This window comes from Ursus arctos, chromosome X (assembly GCF_023065955.2).
Source record: "Ursus arctos isolate Adak ecotype North America chromosome X, UrsArc2.0, whole genome shotgun sequence".
NCBI classification, from domain to species: domain Eukaryota; kingdom Metazoa; phylum Chordata; class Mammalia; order Carnivora; family Ursidae; genus Ursus; species Ursus arctos.
In genome coordinates this window covers 66,877,539-66,893,620 of record NC_079873.1, presented here as the reverse complement: position 1 = coordinate 66,893,620, position 16,082 = coordinate 66,877,539, and the positions used below count along the sequence as shown (strand labels likewise).

Genomic DNA, 16,082 nt, shown 5'->3' with positions numbered 1-16,082 from the left:
GATGGATTTACCAAGAGAGGGTTGTAGATCGAAAAGGTCAGGAACCAAGTCATAGGTCCTTGCAACAGCAAAGATGAGGAAGAGAGGGATACAATAAAGGTGGCAAAAACTACCAGTAAGTAGGAAGAAAACAGGATAGTCGGGTCCTAGAAATCAAGTAAAGTACATGTTTTTATAAAGAGAGAGAGGGTATTTTAAATGATGTTGGATTGTAGAATAAGATGAGAAAGGAGAAACCAATGGATGTGGCCACAAGAAGGTATTTGCCAAATCTTGAAAAAAGCAGTCTCAGTAAAGTGATAAGGGGGAAAAGCCTGACTATATGGTAGCTATGCATATCGAAGCTTATTAAAGAGTTTTAGTCTGAATGTATACAAGCCCATAACATACCTTGAAAGCTTTTCTTTTACAACTAAAATCAATCCATGTCCCCAATTCATTTTCTTGTATTTTACTTATTTTTCATAAACACTTTTCATGGAAAATAATCCAGCTACTTGGGGTTCTCTCTTTTCATTTGCCTTAAAATTTATCCACCGATACCTTCTCATTTCTTGTAAATCTTGTTGCCCTAATGGCCATTCACCCATCTAAGATTTACCATTTAGCAAAGAAGTCATTCATCAGCTTTGAGTCTCAAAGCTGACTTTCTGAGTCTGCTTGGAGAAAAATGGACTTAAAGTCCAGACTTTCTGACAGAAGTAAAAAAAAAAAGATATCTAAATAAAAATAGGAAAATATATGAAGAGGAAAATGGAGATATACATAAAATCTTATTATAAACCAAGGATAGAAAAAACTTGGAATAAAAAGTAAAGGGAGATCCCCATGAGACTAGAAGAGGAAGTCGAAGCCCATTGAGAGGAAATAAGCATAGGAGAACAGGGAGGAAGTGGAGGAAGGGAGAAATTTAGTTAACATGAGAAGCTCAAGGTTAAGACTCAGCAATATCTAGAGAAGCTCTGAATTTAGCAGAACAGAGGGCATCAGCCCTGTCATGCTGAGAACTGACAATAAACACTGTGTGAAAGCAGAGGACACACAGGTTGATGCCCAGAAACCATGCAAATGAATTATGTCTCAACCAAAGATCAGAGAGAACCAGCAAGGGGAGAGAACATGGGGAGCAGGAGCCCCTACATTCAAATTGAGATGTCTACTTAAGCTTCCCTTCTAGCCAGATTTTGGAGGAAAGGGGATGAAAGAGATCTTCTGGAGAAAAGAAAAGAAACTAAATTTACAGAGCATTTACCCCCAAAGAGAGCAAATTAACCTGATTGTTATAAACCAGAAGGGATCTAGTTACTCCTGGCAAGTTAACTTATTTCCCTGATTATCAATAAGAATGATGACTTATAAAGTTTAGTTCAGATATAGATTAAATAATTTAATTTGCATATTTGAATCCTTGTATGTTATGTTTTTACTGTGCTATGTCTGGGTTTTGGTTGAGTTTTTACTATATTTAGCAACTTCTTAGGAAATGTCTATCTCATTAAAATCTGCCTCTATAAAAGTTTTTGTCAATTTTGGTTTTTTTATTCCTTCTTAAAAACATTTAACCACTTTTGTAATTGTATTCTCTTTACAAATAATTTCAATTGTTTTTTCAAGTCACAAGTCAGTTCTCTGCTTCAGTCTAAATATTATTCTTAACTTTTTGACATTTGTTCTTCAACTCTTTTGGGTCCTTTTGAAATATTCTTTCTTATCTGTTAGTCCCTCACTTGTCAATATTCCAGTAAAGTTGAACTACTCTTAAGGAAAACATAAATTCAACCCTTCTTAATATTTTTCATTTTTTGTCCATTTTTTCTAAAATAAAACACAGTAAACATACCAAAGGAGCATATCTTGGTTTTTGAGGTGCAGGAGGCATCTGGCACTGACAGAGACGTTTGGTCTTGTGTGATGGTAGCAAAGGCTCACAAGGAGGTAGTGGTGGTCTTTCTCTTGATGGAGGGACTCTACCTGTACCTGTTTTTTTCCCTTTTTCTTTGAATGTAGTCTTTTTGGATGACATTTTGAATTCTCTCTTTAGTTCCAGTGCTTCCTTCTTTGAATCTGTAGATGTGGCATCTGATTCATCAGCAACTTTCTTTTTAGTGCCAAGTTTATATAGTGACTCTTCGGATTCAGCATCTGAACTTTTGAGTGTCTCAGGCTTCTTTGAGTCTTTCTTGGAAGATTCATCAGATTCTGCATCTGTAGACTCTATGCCCTTCTTTGCATCCTGTTTCTTGGCATCTTTCTTTGAATCTTTCTTAGTCTTCTTTGAATCGTACTTATCCTTCTTTGATTCCCAATCAGATTCAGTTTCAGTAGACTCTTCAGATTTCATTGCAAACTTATTTTTGTCGTCTTTCTTTGAATTTCTCTTATCCTTTTTATCATTTTTTTTGCCCTTTTTTGAATCCCATTCAGATTCAGAATCAGTGTCAGTAGACACTACATCCTTCTTGGCATCCTTTTTTTTGTCATCTTTTTTTGAATCTTTCTTATCCTTCTTTTCATCTTTCTTCAAATTCTTTGTCTCCAGTTCAGACTCTGTTTCAGCATCAGTAGACACTGCATCCTTCTTTGTATCCTTTTTCTTGTCACTTTTCTTTGACTCTTTCCTAGCCTTCTTTGAATCTTTCTTTGCATCCTTTGAGTCTGCAGATTCTGCATCAGTAGTCTCTGTGTCTTTCTTTGCATCCTTTTTCTTGTCATTTTTCTTTGAGCCTTTCTTAGCCTTCTTTGAATCTTTCTTTGCATCCTTTGAGTCTACAGATTCTGCATCAGTCGACTCTGTGTCTTTCTTTGCATCCTTCTTCTTGTTGTCTTTTTTTACACCTTTCTTATCTTTCTTTGCATCTTTTGAGTCTACAGACTCAGCGTCAGAGGTTTTCTTTGCATCCTTTTTTGTGTCCTTCTTTGAAGGCTTCTTTGAATTATTCTGAGAGTAATTCTTTAACCACATTTCACATTTCATGGATTCAGCACCAGACTCCTCTAAATACAGTATGTAATCCATATTTGAAATATTTTTTGAGCAAGTCTGTGATTTGGCATCAGAATTTTTCATTGAGTCCTTTGAATCCTTCTTTGCACATATGAATTCATTATATGTCTCCTTGGAAATCTTTGAATCTTTCTTATCTTTTTTTGGATACTTTGAGACTGCCTTAAAATCATTGGATTCTGGATTTATTTCCAATTTGGACTTTGAATCCTTAGATAGTTCACATAAAAGTGATAATTTTGATGGAGTTTTATCTTCTTTATTTCCTCTTTCAGGTTTCTCATCATTTACCATTTTAGATTCTGTAGTTGTTTCATGTGGGCCTTTGTTTTTCTTGGAAATTCTCTGCAAAGTTCTTCCTTTTTTGTCATCTTTGGGCTTTTTAGATTCTCCATTTTCAGGATGGGCTTTAAGAGTATAAGGATTTCTGAATGGAGCCTGTCTCCTGACAGTTAAGTAAACAGATGGCCTTTGGGAAAATTTTTTAAAAGAATGCCTTATCCTTATATGAGCTGGCTTCTGAACTTCCTCTGATTTTCTTTTGTCATGTCTCTGAAAAGATTAGTTAGAATAATGATAAACATTTTTAAATAAGTTATATATTTTTAATATTGAAACATGAAAATTGTCTAGTTTCTCATTAACCATCTACTTAAAATGGAAAAAACTAGTTTCGACATTCTGTGTGTGTTATGTATGTGAGATAACTCCATATTAGAAACCAAACGACTTTAACCTTAGGATTTTCTCAATGATTTATAGAGATTGGAGGAAGCTCACAGTGATCCATGGCATTTAAGGGCCCATCCTCATCATTGATAGTGGGTTCCTTTTCAATTCTTATATGGAAGAGATCTTTTGAAACATTTTGTGCACCTCTCATCCCCATGTTAGCTCAGAAATAAACTGATGCCCTTGTAGTTTGTCATGACAATTCTTGTGATAACTGTAGACCTCAGGCCTTAGCCTGATTTTTCCTCCTGCTTTCAACATCCCTGATCAAATGAAGAACCTGAGAGCCCTGGTGTGAATTATTTTCCAAAACAAGGACATAAAATGAAACAAATATCTGATCCTATTAATTTGTGCAACAGTAATGTAATTTTTTTTAAGTCTCAACCCCAAATCTGTCAAATCTGGTTCTCAAAGTGGACACATACACTAATTTTGCATTTATCTTTTATAGTCTTTTAACTATTCAGTAGGGACATCACCAGTCAATGAAATGGTCATATGGAATTAAAGGGGGACCATGAAAAGAAGCATGAAAGTTGGATCACTACAGATGTAATGAATGACACTTGAATAAATGCATTGACTGTAACTCTGCTTTGGGTGATGCTTTTAAAACACATTTTGATATTACCATGGGTGACATCAGATTTCACTTAAATCATTGTAGTTAAAATAATACAAAGAATAAGAATGGAAAATAGAGAAAGATTTGACATTTCCTTTCAAACATCTTCATCATCTTTTCTATTTGTAAGCTAGTTTTTCCATGTTAATAAGATAATGGCACTTTATGAAAGAGGTAGAAAGCTTGAATGTCCCAGTATCTAGTATCCTGAGTGCCAGATTAAAGAAAACGGAGAGGCCCTGAAACCTCATCAACATTGGCTCATATTCTAAGATTCAGTTTAGATGTTTTTGCAGCTGGTAAACATTTCCTGAGAGATCCCACTAGTTGCAGCATTAGGTTGTATAGCTTACATAGCCTACTAGCTTTATAATGCCTTTGAAAAGGAGAATTATGTATACATAAAAGTTTATCTGAAACAGATGGAGATAATCTGTTGTAAAGGGAATTATAAATTTAAAAATATCTGCTTCCAAAAGGAAGCAAAATTCAAATTACATATTTTAAATTTATATTTGTATATTATATAAACTTAGATTTAGTTTAAAATGACATTTTCAATACTTACAGGAACTGAGATTTGTGATTCTGAATGTCTTGATCTCTTTTTTCTACCTGGCTGGAGTGGTTTGGGAAATGTCAAAGTAAAGTAATCTTGATTCCATAATTTTCTGCTTGATTCATTGACTAAAATGAGTGAGGACAATGAACAATTTGCAGTTAACAGATTTTCATCAGCACTGAAATATGCTTGAGTAAGAAATATATTGTTTAAGATAAGTCACAACTTAAAATATAGCTCTTCTCTCTGAAGTCTATAGTTTTTTTTGCATATCAGTTAGGGAAAATAAAAGCTGATCTCTCCATTTAGTACTAAATTATGTGTAAAATTACATTTATAACTTTATTTTTTAGATTAAACTACTTTTCCCAATTTTCACCTAAATCGTAGTAGTTAAAATAATACAAACAGTAGGAATGGAAAATAGAGAAAGGTTTGACGTTTCCTTTCCAACATCTCCATCATCTTCTCCATTTTGGTTTTTCTTTATGTCATCTAGGTTCTGTTGCAAACAATATGTCTTCTATAGTCTCCATAATAGCACAATGCAGAGCATAAAGTAGTCAATAAAGTTTATATTGATTAAATCTAATCATTTATTTTAGTGCTCCTCTGACCTCAGTGACTTCCAAGCCACAGAAATTAGGGCTAGAAACCCAAATCCTGATTTTAGTTCAGGGAACCCTAAAGAATGGCATATACACCCTTGAGGGCATCCAGAATAAAGTGATCAAACTATGCAGAAGCTCTAACATGGAAAGAAGAAATGACGAGGTAACTCAGAATAGTTCTCCTGGAGATAAGGAGACTAATGAGAGATGTGATGACTACATTCAAATATTTAAAGAACTGTTATATGAAAGTGTAGTAGCAATAGTAATAACAGAATAACTGCAACTGTTAACGCATATAGTGCTTAAGGTTTGTCAGACTGTTTTAAACACATTTAGTTATCACAACCCTTTGAATTAGATATGATTTATAATTGCTTCCATTTTATAGATGTACAAAAATGAAGCACTGGGAGAAGTTAAATTGCTTGCCAAAAATCATAAAGTGAAAAGGCTGAGATTCAAAGACAGATAGTTTGGCTCAGAGTCCATGCTCTTAGTCACAATGTTAGGGAATTCTATGTGTTCCCTAAGAGGAGGACTAGACCCAGTGGGTAAACTGTGTATCAGTACAGGCAGATATCAGCTCAATATATAAGGAGAACTTTCCTTAAATTGTATTTGTTCAACAGAATGAAAAGTCCACTTTCATCATTTTGACTATTTTTTCTCTACTTTAGGTTTTATAATTATGGATTTTAAATAAAAGGAAAACTTATGCAATTAAGGTTGGTTTTTTATAATGAGGAAGAACAAACTATTTCCTTTAAAGTAGCTAGTACAAACCCACATCAAGGTCAGAAATATTTTAAACACACACACACACACATTCCAATACACATACACATATCCACATACATATAGGTTCTTTTAAATATTAAGAAAAAATCAGGGTACTTTATGCTTTACAACACTGAATTGAAGATACTAGTCATTTGTCCCTAAAATAATTTTAAATATAATCTAAATAATATTGAACTTTAAAGACTCAATTCTTACTTGATATGGAATTATCATTTGTTCTGATGTTTACTTCTTGCCTGTTAAGAAAAAGCTTCAATTAAATTTGTGCTATAGTTAATAATAGCTAATAACAGTAATATGTCAATAATAATATAATTTATAATATGGTATGATATGATATGATATAATATAAAATATACCAGTAAGAATGCCTGGTATCAAAAAGATAAAAAATAAGTGTTTGTGAAGATGTGGAGAAAGGAAACACTTGAACACTGTTGGTAGGAATGTAAAATGCTGCAATTACTGTGGAAAACAGCATAGAGGTTCCTCCAAAAACTAAAATAGAAGTGCCATATGATGCAATAATTCCACTTTTGGGGATTTACTTGAGGAGAACAAAAACATTAAGTAAAAAAGATATAGCAACCACTATGTTTACTGCAGCATTATTTATAATAGCTAAGATATGGAAGAAACCCAACTGTCCATCTATAGATGAATGGCTAAAGAAAATGTAGTGTATATATAATGGAATATTACTCAAATAAAAAAGAATTAAATCTTATTTGTAGCAACGTGGATGGACCTAGAGGGTATTATGCAAAGGAAAATAAATCAGATAAAGAAATAAAAAAATGCTATATAATTTTACATATATGTGCAATCAAGAAAAAAACAATGAACATATAAACAAAAATAGAAATACTCTCAAGTGCAGAGAACAAGGTGGTGGTTTCCAGAGGGGGAAAGGGTGGTAGGATGAACAAAATAGGTAAAGAGGATTAAGAGGTACAAAATTTCCATTATAAAATAAATAACAGGAATGAAATGTATAGCACAGGGAATATAGTCAAAAATATTTTAATAATGTAGTATACTGACAGATGATAATTGAACTTACTGTAGTGAGCACTGCATGATATGTAGAATATATAGAATCACTATGTTTTATACCTGAAACTAATATAATATTGTATGTCAACTATACTTCAATAAAAAAGTAACAAATTTTAAAACATGCCAAAATACTATATATTTCCTATATATTATTCAATATTGTAATAAAAAAGCAGAGTTTGCATTATAAACATTGATAAACATATAACAAAAATAAATTTGTACCATGGCTAATAATAATAATACTAATAATGTTAATAAAACTTCAATTGTAACACTTCGAGGAATTTTTTTAGTGCAGTTAATGCAATGTTACATTAGTTTCAATTGTACAACATAGTGATTTCACGAGTTTATACATTATGTTATGTTCATAAGTGTAGTCCTCATCTGCCCCAATACATTGTTGTTACAATATAACTACTATCCTTATGCTATGCCTTTTATTCCCATGACTGTCAACTATCAGTTCCCTGCATTTATAGGTCTGATTCTGCTCTTTGTGAGTTTATTTTCTGAGCTTCCACTTATAAGTGAAATTATATGGTATTTGACTATCTCAGCCTGATTTATTTCACTTAGCACAACACCCTCAACGTCCATCCATGCTGTCTAAAATGGCAAGATCTCATCCTTTCTTATGGTTGCATAATATTCCACTCGTGTGTGTGAGTGTGTGTGTGTGTGTGTGTCTGTGTGTGTATAGTATCTCTGCCTATCTGTCTGTCTATCATCTATCTATCTATCATTTATCATCTATCTATCATCTATTTATCTATCATCTATCTATCATCTATCTATCATCATCATCTATCATCTATCTATCTAATCTTGACTTAGGGACATATATAGAAAAATTTTGTTATTGATGTCAGAGAAATTATTGCCTGTGTTTTCTTCTAGGATTTTTATGGGTTCACATTAAGGTTTTTAATCCATTATGAATTTATTTTTGTGTTTGCTGTTACTAGGTGGTCCAGTTACATTCTTTTACATTTAGCTGTCCAGTTTTTCCAGCACTATTTATTGAAGAGATGGCCTTTTGCCTATTGTATAATTCTGCCTTTTTTGGTTATTTCTGGGCTCTATATTTTTTCCATTGATATATATATATATCTTTTTTTGTGTCAATACCATATTGTTTTGATTACTGAAGATTTGTGGTGTATCTTGAAATTGGAATTGTGATATCTCTAGCTTTATTATTTTTTTCTCAAGATTGCTTTGGCTATTTGGAGTCTTTTATAGTTCCATACAAATTTAGTATTATTTCTTCTAGTACTGTGGAAAATGTTGGCATTTTGATAGGGATATCCTTAATCTGTAGGTTGCTTTGGCTAGTGTTGACATTTTAACCATATTGGTCCTTCCATCCATTACCATAAAATATCTTCCCATTTGTTTGTGTCATCATCATTAATTTTCATCAGTGTTTTATAGATTTCAGAGTATGGTCTTTCACCTCATTGATTAAGTTTATTCTTAGATATTTTATAATTTTGGGTGAAATTGTAAGTTATGTTGTTTTCTTAATATCTCTTCCTACTACTTTGTTATTAGTGTTTAAAATGCTACTGATTTTGGGGTATTAATTTTGTATTCTCCAACTTTACTGAATACATTTATCAGTTCTAGTAGTTTTTTGATGGCATCTTTTAGATTTTTATTCTATATTCATGTCATTTCCAAATAGTGACAGTTTAACGTCTTTATCAATGTGAATGCCTCTTATTTCTTTTTCTTGTCTGATTGCTGTGGATAACACTTCAATACTATGCTAAATAAAAGTAGCAAAGGTAGACATCTATGTCTTATTTCTGATCATAAAGCAAAAACTGTTAGTTTTTCACCTTTCATTATGATGTTAGCTGTGCATTTTTCACATATGGTTTTTATTATGTTGAGATATGTTCCCTCTAAACCCAATTTGTTGAGAGTTTTTATCATGAACGTATGTCATACTTTGTGAAATGCTATTTTTTGCATCTATTGAAATGATCATATGATTTTTTCCTTTGTTTTGTTGATGTGATATATTATGTTGATTAATTTACAAATATTAAACCACGCTTGCATATCCAAAATAAGTCCCATTTCAATGTGGTGAATGATCTTTTAATATGTCTTTGTATGCAGTTTGCTAATATTTTGGTGGGAATTTTTACTTCTGTGTTCACTAGGTAAATAGACCTGTAGTTTTCTTTTATTAAGTGTCTTTGGTTTTGGTATCAGTGTAGTTCTAGCCTGGTAGAATGTATTTGGATGTTTTCCTCCTTTTTCTGTTTTTTTTTTTTTTTTTTTTTTTTTTTTTTTTTTTAGAATATTTTGAGGAGAATAGGTATTAAATCTTGTTCAAAGGTTTGGTATAATTCACCTGTGAAACCATCTGGCCTGAGACTTTTATTTTTTGGTAGTTTATTATTATTATTATTATTATTACTGACTCAATTTCATTACTAGTAATTAATCTGTTCAGATTTTCTATTTCTTCCTGATTCAGGTTTCAAAGATTGTTTCTAGGAATTTATCCATGTCTTCTAGGTTGTCTAATTTGTTGATACGTAAATTTTTGTAGTAGTCAATTATAATTTGTATTTCTCTTGTGTCATTGTTACTTCTCTCTCATTTCTTATTTTATTTATTTGGGTCCTTTCTCTTTTTTTCTTGATGAGTCTGGTTAAGAATTTATCAATTTTGTTTATCTTTACAATGAACCAGCTCTTGGTTTCATTGATTTTTTTCTGCTGTTTTTTAGTTTCTTTTTTTTTAAAGATTTTATTTATTTATTTGACAGAGACAGCCAGCTAGAGAGGGAACACAAGCAGGGGGAGTGGGAGAGGAAGAAGCAGGCTCCCAGTGGAAGAGCCTGATGTGGGGCTCGATCCCAGAACGCCGGGATCACGCCCTGAGCTGAATGCAGACGCCCAATGACTGTGACATCCAGGCACCCCTGTTTTTTTAAGTTTCTATGCCATTTATTTCCTCTGACCATTATTATTTCCTTCCTTTCACTCACCTTGGGATTTTTTGTTGTTGTTTTTCTAGTTCCTTTATATGTAAAGTCAAATTGTTATGTGAGCTTTTTTTGTTTGTTCAGATAGGCCTGTATCCCATTATATTTTCTACTTAGAAGTGATTTCACTGTGTCCCAAAGATTTTGTGTTTTCATTTTCATTTGTATGACTTTATTTTTTATTTCTTCTTTGACTGCTTGATTAACTCATTGGTTCTTTAGTGTCGTGTTGCTTAGTCTCCATGTGTTCAGGTTTGTCGTCTATTCTAGTCTTTTTTCTTGTGATAGATTTCTAGTTTCATACTGTAGTGATTGGAAAAGATGCATGGTATGATTTCAACCTTCTTAAATTTATTGAGGTTGGTTTTGTGTCCAAACATGTGGCCTATTCTGGAGAACATTCCATGCAAACTTGAAAAGAAGGAATATTCTATTATTTTTGGATGGAATTCTCTATATATACCTCTTATGTTGATCTTGTTCAATGCGTCATTCAAAGACATTTTTTCTTTTTTGATTTTCTGCCCAGATGATATATCCATATCCTTGGTTGTAGGTATTTCCTTTCAGCATTTTGAATATACCAATTCATTCCCTTCTGGCCTGTGAAGATTCTGCTGAAGTCTTATATGATTTCCCTTGTAGGTAACTTTTTGTTTCTCTCTTACTGCTTTAAAGTTCTCTATCTTTAACTTTTGACATTTTAATTATTTTTGTCATGGTGTGGACATCTTTAGGTTCATCTTATGTGGAATTCTCAGTGCTTCTTGGACTTGGATGTGTATTTCTTTCCCTGTGTTAAAGAATTTTTCAGTATTATTTTTTTCAAATATTTTTCCTATCCTTTTCTCTATCTTCTTCTGGGGCTTCTATAATGTGAGTATTTTTTCCCTTGATGTTGTCCAAGAGCTCTTTTAACCTATCCTCAAATTTCATTTTTCTTTCTCTTTTTGTCATTCAGTTTGAGGGTTTTACATTACCCTGACTTCCAGATCATTGATACATTCTTCTATGTCTGCTGATATGCTGCTGATTCCATCTAGTGTGTGAGGTTTTCTTAATTTCAGTTATCATATTCTTTAAATATGATTGCTTCTTTCTTATATTTTTTGGTCTGTCTTAATTGATGGCCTCACTGAGTTCTTCCACTCTTTTCTCCAGCCCATTATTTTTATAATCTTTAAATACTTTATCAGGCATATTGCTTATGCCTGTTTCATTTAGTTGTCTTTCAGAGGTTTTGTTTTGTTTTATTTCATTTTGTTGTATTTTTTTGGAGAACTCCATTTTGCTTGACATTCTGTGCTTATTTCTATGGATTAGGCAGAACAGGTACTTCTTCTAAACTGAAGTGACAGTCTTGTGAATGGCTGTTCCCTATATAGACTGTGGTTGGTGACTTTTCCTGCCTGGCTAGAGCTAAGGTTGGCGTGGGTTGGGGTCTTGGGGCTTTCCATGTAGTGGACATTCTGTCAGGACAACTAAAAGTGAAATGGGTGCAGGCAGGGTTTTCACATCATTCTGTGCAGTGAAGGAACACTAGCAGAACAACTAAAGCTGAAATATAGGTGTAAATCACAGTGTTCTGGGGCTCTTTGTGTAGGTGTTTTGATAGGGTAGCTGGAACTGATGTAGTATATAGTCAGGAGGTTCTTGATCTCTCCATGAAAAAAGTGCCCTGGCAGGATAGCTAAAACTAAAGTGGGTACAAGCTAGGGGCACCTGGATCTCTATACACAGAGGGCACCTTGGCAGGATAACTGAAGCAGATGTGGATGTAAACCAAGTTGTTCCTGAATTCTCTGAACAGAGGGTGACCTGAGGAGTGGCTGGAGCTGAAATGAGGTACAGGGTGGGAGGTCTTGGGATGCTTGGTGTCGAGGGCATCTTGGGAGGGCTGTTAAAGCTAAAATGGGCATGGGTTGTTGTGATCCTGGGGGTCTCCATAAAAAATGTGTCCTGGCAGGACAGCTGAACCTGAATCGGGTACAGTCCTGGGTGTCCTGGCTCTCCACACTGAGGGTGATCTGGCAAAATTGCTGAAGCTGAACTAGGTGCAAGTGAGGGTGTCTTAACGTACTCAGTGCAGTGGTGCCCTGGCCAGGTGGGTGGAGCCAAGCCTGGAATGGATGATAGTGCTCTGGGGTGCTCCACATAGCATGTGCCCATGTGGGGTGTCTGAAGCTGATGCATGTATGGGCCTGCAGTTCCTGGGATCCTTCATGTCAGGAGCATCCTGGGGGGACAGCTGCATCTCAAGCATATGTCAGCCAACATGTTTTGGAGCACTCTACACCAAGGGTGCCATAGCAAAATATCTGGGAATGTTCTGGGCTGCTTTGCACCTGTGTCACCTTGGTACAAAGACTTGGGCTCTGGTGGGCACTAAGCAGCAGTGTCCTGGTGTACACTACCTTTTGGCCACCCTGTGGGACGGCTTAGTATGGGCTAGAGGCCCAGGACTCATTGAGGTGGCAGGCCAGTTAGGGTGCTCAGACTGCACTGGTCTGTGCTTTCAAAGTAAAGTGCAGTGTAAACTGTACATGTTCACCCAAAGTTCTCAGGCTGACTCTTCTGTTATAGTTGCTCATTTGAACTGCAGCTTCTTCTTTTTTTAAAATATTTTATTTATTTATTAGAGAGAGAGACAGCCAGCAAGAGAGGGAACACAAGCAGGGGGAGTGGGAGAGGAAGAAGCAGGCTCCCAGTGGAGGAGCCTGATGTGGGGCTTGATCCCAGAACCCCAGCATCAAGCCCTGAGCTGAAGGCAGACACTTAACGACTGAGCCACCCAGGCGCCCTGAACTGCAGCTTCTTAAAGAAAGAAAAAATAATAATAAAAGAAAAAAGAAATAAAATAAAAATAAAATAATAAATAATATAATAAAATATAAATATAATATAAATATAAATAAAATATAAAATATAAATATAATATAAATAAAATAATAAAAATAAAAGAAAAAAAAGAAAGAAAAGGAACAAAAACAAAAAGAAAACAAGACCAAAAAAACAAATAAACAAACAAACCAACCCATGGCTTATTTTCCATGCCCCAGCATGACTAGGGCTGTGTGGGCTTGTGTAACTGAGCCAGCTAAGATTGTAAGCTCACTGTGTGGGACTGGACCTTATTCCAGTCTGGGAATTTAAGGTGGAAGGTGAGAGAGCATTTACACAGCTTCTGTGGACCCTTTTAAAAAGCAGCTTTTTTCCTGTGCCCCAGCTCAACTGAAAGTGCTGTAGGCTTGTGGACCCTGAGCTCACTGAGGTTACAAGCTTGCTGTGACAACTGTACCAACAAGTTATGGTGTCTGGACCCTTCCCTGGTGTGGGCTTTTAAGGTGGAGTGGAAAAATGAACTGTGTTTTTCTCCAGTCCTTCTGACCTGGAGAACATTCCTGCAGCTCCTTTGCCATTTGGTGGAGTTCTGGTGTTGTCTCTTTTATATACTAGTTGCTTTTTTTTTTTTCCTTTTTAGCAGTTCTAGATACTACTGATTTTTTTTTAATTTAAATTCAATTTAGTTAACATACAGTATTATTAGTTTCAGGGGTAGAATTTAGTGATTCATCAGTTGCATATAACACCCAGTGGTCATGGTATCAAGTGCCCTCCTTAATGCCCATCACCCAATTACCGCATCCTCCCACCCACCTCCCCTCCAGCAGCCCTGTTTGTTCCCTGTAATTAAGAGTCTCATGGTTTGCCTCTTTCATTCTTCTTATCTTATTTTATCTTTTCTTCCCTTCCCTTATGTTCATCTGTTTTGTTTCTTAAATTCCACACATGAGAAAAATCATATGGTATCTGTCTTACTATAACTAATTTATTTTGCTTTGCATAATACCGTCTAATTACATCCACATCATTGCAAATGGCAAGAGTTCATTCTTTTTGATGGCTGAATAATATTCTATTATATATACAGACTGCCTGTTCTTTATCCATTCATCTGCCGATGGAGATCTGGGGTTTTCCCATATTTTCACTATTGTGGATATTGCTGCTATAAACATTGGGGTGCAGGTGCCCCTTTGAATCACAGTTTTTGTATCCTTTGGATAAATACCTAGTATTGCAATTGCTGGGTTCTATGGTAGTTTTCTTTTTAACTTTTTGAGGAAACTCCATACTGTTTTCCACAGGGGCTTCACCAGGTTGCATTCCCATGAACAGTGTAAGAGTGTTCCCCTTTCTCTACATCCTCCCCAACATCTGTTGTTTCCTAAGTTGTTAATTGTAGCCATTCTGACCAGTGTGAGGTGGTATCTCATTGTGGTTTTGATTTGTATTTCCTTGATGCTGAGTGATGTTCAGCAGTTTTTCAGGTGTCTGTTAGCCATTTGCATGTCTTCTTTGGAGAGAAATGTCTGTTCATGTCTTCTGCCCATTTCTTGACTGGATTTTTGGTTTTTGGGTGTTGAGTTTGATAAGTTCTGTATAGATTTTGGATACTAGCCTTTTATCTGATACATCATTTCTGAATATCTTCTCCCATTCAACAAACTAAAAGACAACCTACTTGTTGCTCTTTTAAAGCATGGCTTTTTTTTTTTCTGTGACCAAGAGCAGAGGAATCTCTTCTTTGTCCCTCAGTACTATCCTTCCCCACTGCTGTACACAGCATCAGGGGTGGGGGTTCCCATTTTTACTGTGTGTCCATTTTTCCTGCTGTCCTCTTTGCCATTCTCTATCTTTCTGTGGAAACTGTTCAATCAGCCCTTAGTCTTTCTTCAGGAGGAATTGTTCTATCAATAGGTGTAATTTGGTGTTTTCCATGAAGGAGGTGACTTCAGGATGTTCCTACATCACCATTTTGGACTGCAACCATCACTCTGAGAAATCTTATGCATTCCCTGACCTCCATTTTCTGAAAATGTCTACCTATAATTCACATCACAGCTCCCCACCCCTAAATGAAATTATAAAAAACAAAAGCATATTTTTCACCATAAACTTGAAGAAAAATAAACCATGGATCAAAAGTTGAAATAAAGACACAAATTTGACAAAATCTAAAGTTAATAAAATATCTATAGAACAATAAGTCAAACAAGCCCCCCCCCAGTCCTCTAGTGAAAATGTCTAAACGAGTAGAAACTCACCTATTTTCTAAATGTATTAAATAAATTTTGAGGGAAAAAAATGACAACTTTTTAATGTTCTCAGAACTTAAATTAAAACTGATAATGATATCTGAAAGGGGCACAGATAAGTGTTAATTTGGATTTTGAATTGTTTGTACACACAGGAAAATTGCTCTATAATATTTTCCATTCAAAAAGTACCCATTGAATTTGGCAATAATCATGGTGTTTACTGAGGATACATATGGTGTAATTTGTTTTAAAATTTTTACATCATTATTAGGTATCAGAGACAGTGAGTTGTGACCATTGCTAATTCCGAAATTGTACTTATATACACATACATCCTGAGCTTGATTTTTTAACTGACTTAAATTATCAAGTTAGTAAATGCAACTTTTCTTTTTATTTTTATAAGTAACTACTTATTTAACTTGTATATATATATTTGTGTCAAATCTATGTTCATTTCCTAAGTAAATCTCTAGTATCCAGCACAAAGCCCAGTCCATACTCACCATTAAATTACTACTGACTTACTTAGGAAATATTTTGGATACACCAATTAATAAAAAAAAT

The 16,082-nt window shown here is 34.5% G+C and overlaps 1 protein-coding gene across 1 annotated transcript; it reads right to left on the bottom strand.

Moving 5' to 3' along the window:
* Positions 1-623: 623 nt before the first annotated feature.
* CYLC1 (cylicin 1) lies at positions 624-12,606 on the bottom strand. The gene is made up of 5 exons (XM_026480106.2): positions 12,161-12,606; positions 6,537-6,577; positions 4,933-5,051; positions 1,841-3,556; positions 624-692 (listed from the first exon to the last, which is right to left on the bottom strand). Exons 1-5 carry the CDS (start codon positions 12,604-12,606, stop codon positions 624-626), a joined length of 2,391 nt encoding a protein of 796 aa, XP_026335891.2.
* Positions 12,607-16,082: the final 3,476 nt, after the last annotated feature.

Excerpts from the sequence above, each read along its gene's own strand:
- CYLC1 (XM_026480106.2), bottom strand. The coding sequence starts at position 12,606 with ATGCATCAGCTTCAGACACCCCACATGGGCACATGCTATGTGGAGCAC. Across the intron at positions 3,557-4,932 it reads AATCACAAATCTCAGTTCCT|AGACATGACAAAAGAAAATC; the intron begins GTAAGTATTGAA and ends TAATCTTTTCAG. Across the intron at positions 693-1,840 it reads AACCAAGATATGCTCCTTTG|AAAGTCTGGACTTTAAGTCC; the intron begins GTATGTTTACTG and ends TACTTCTGTCAG.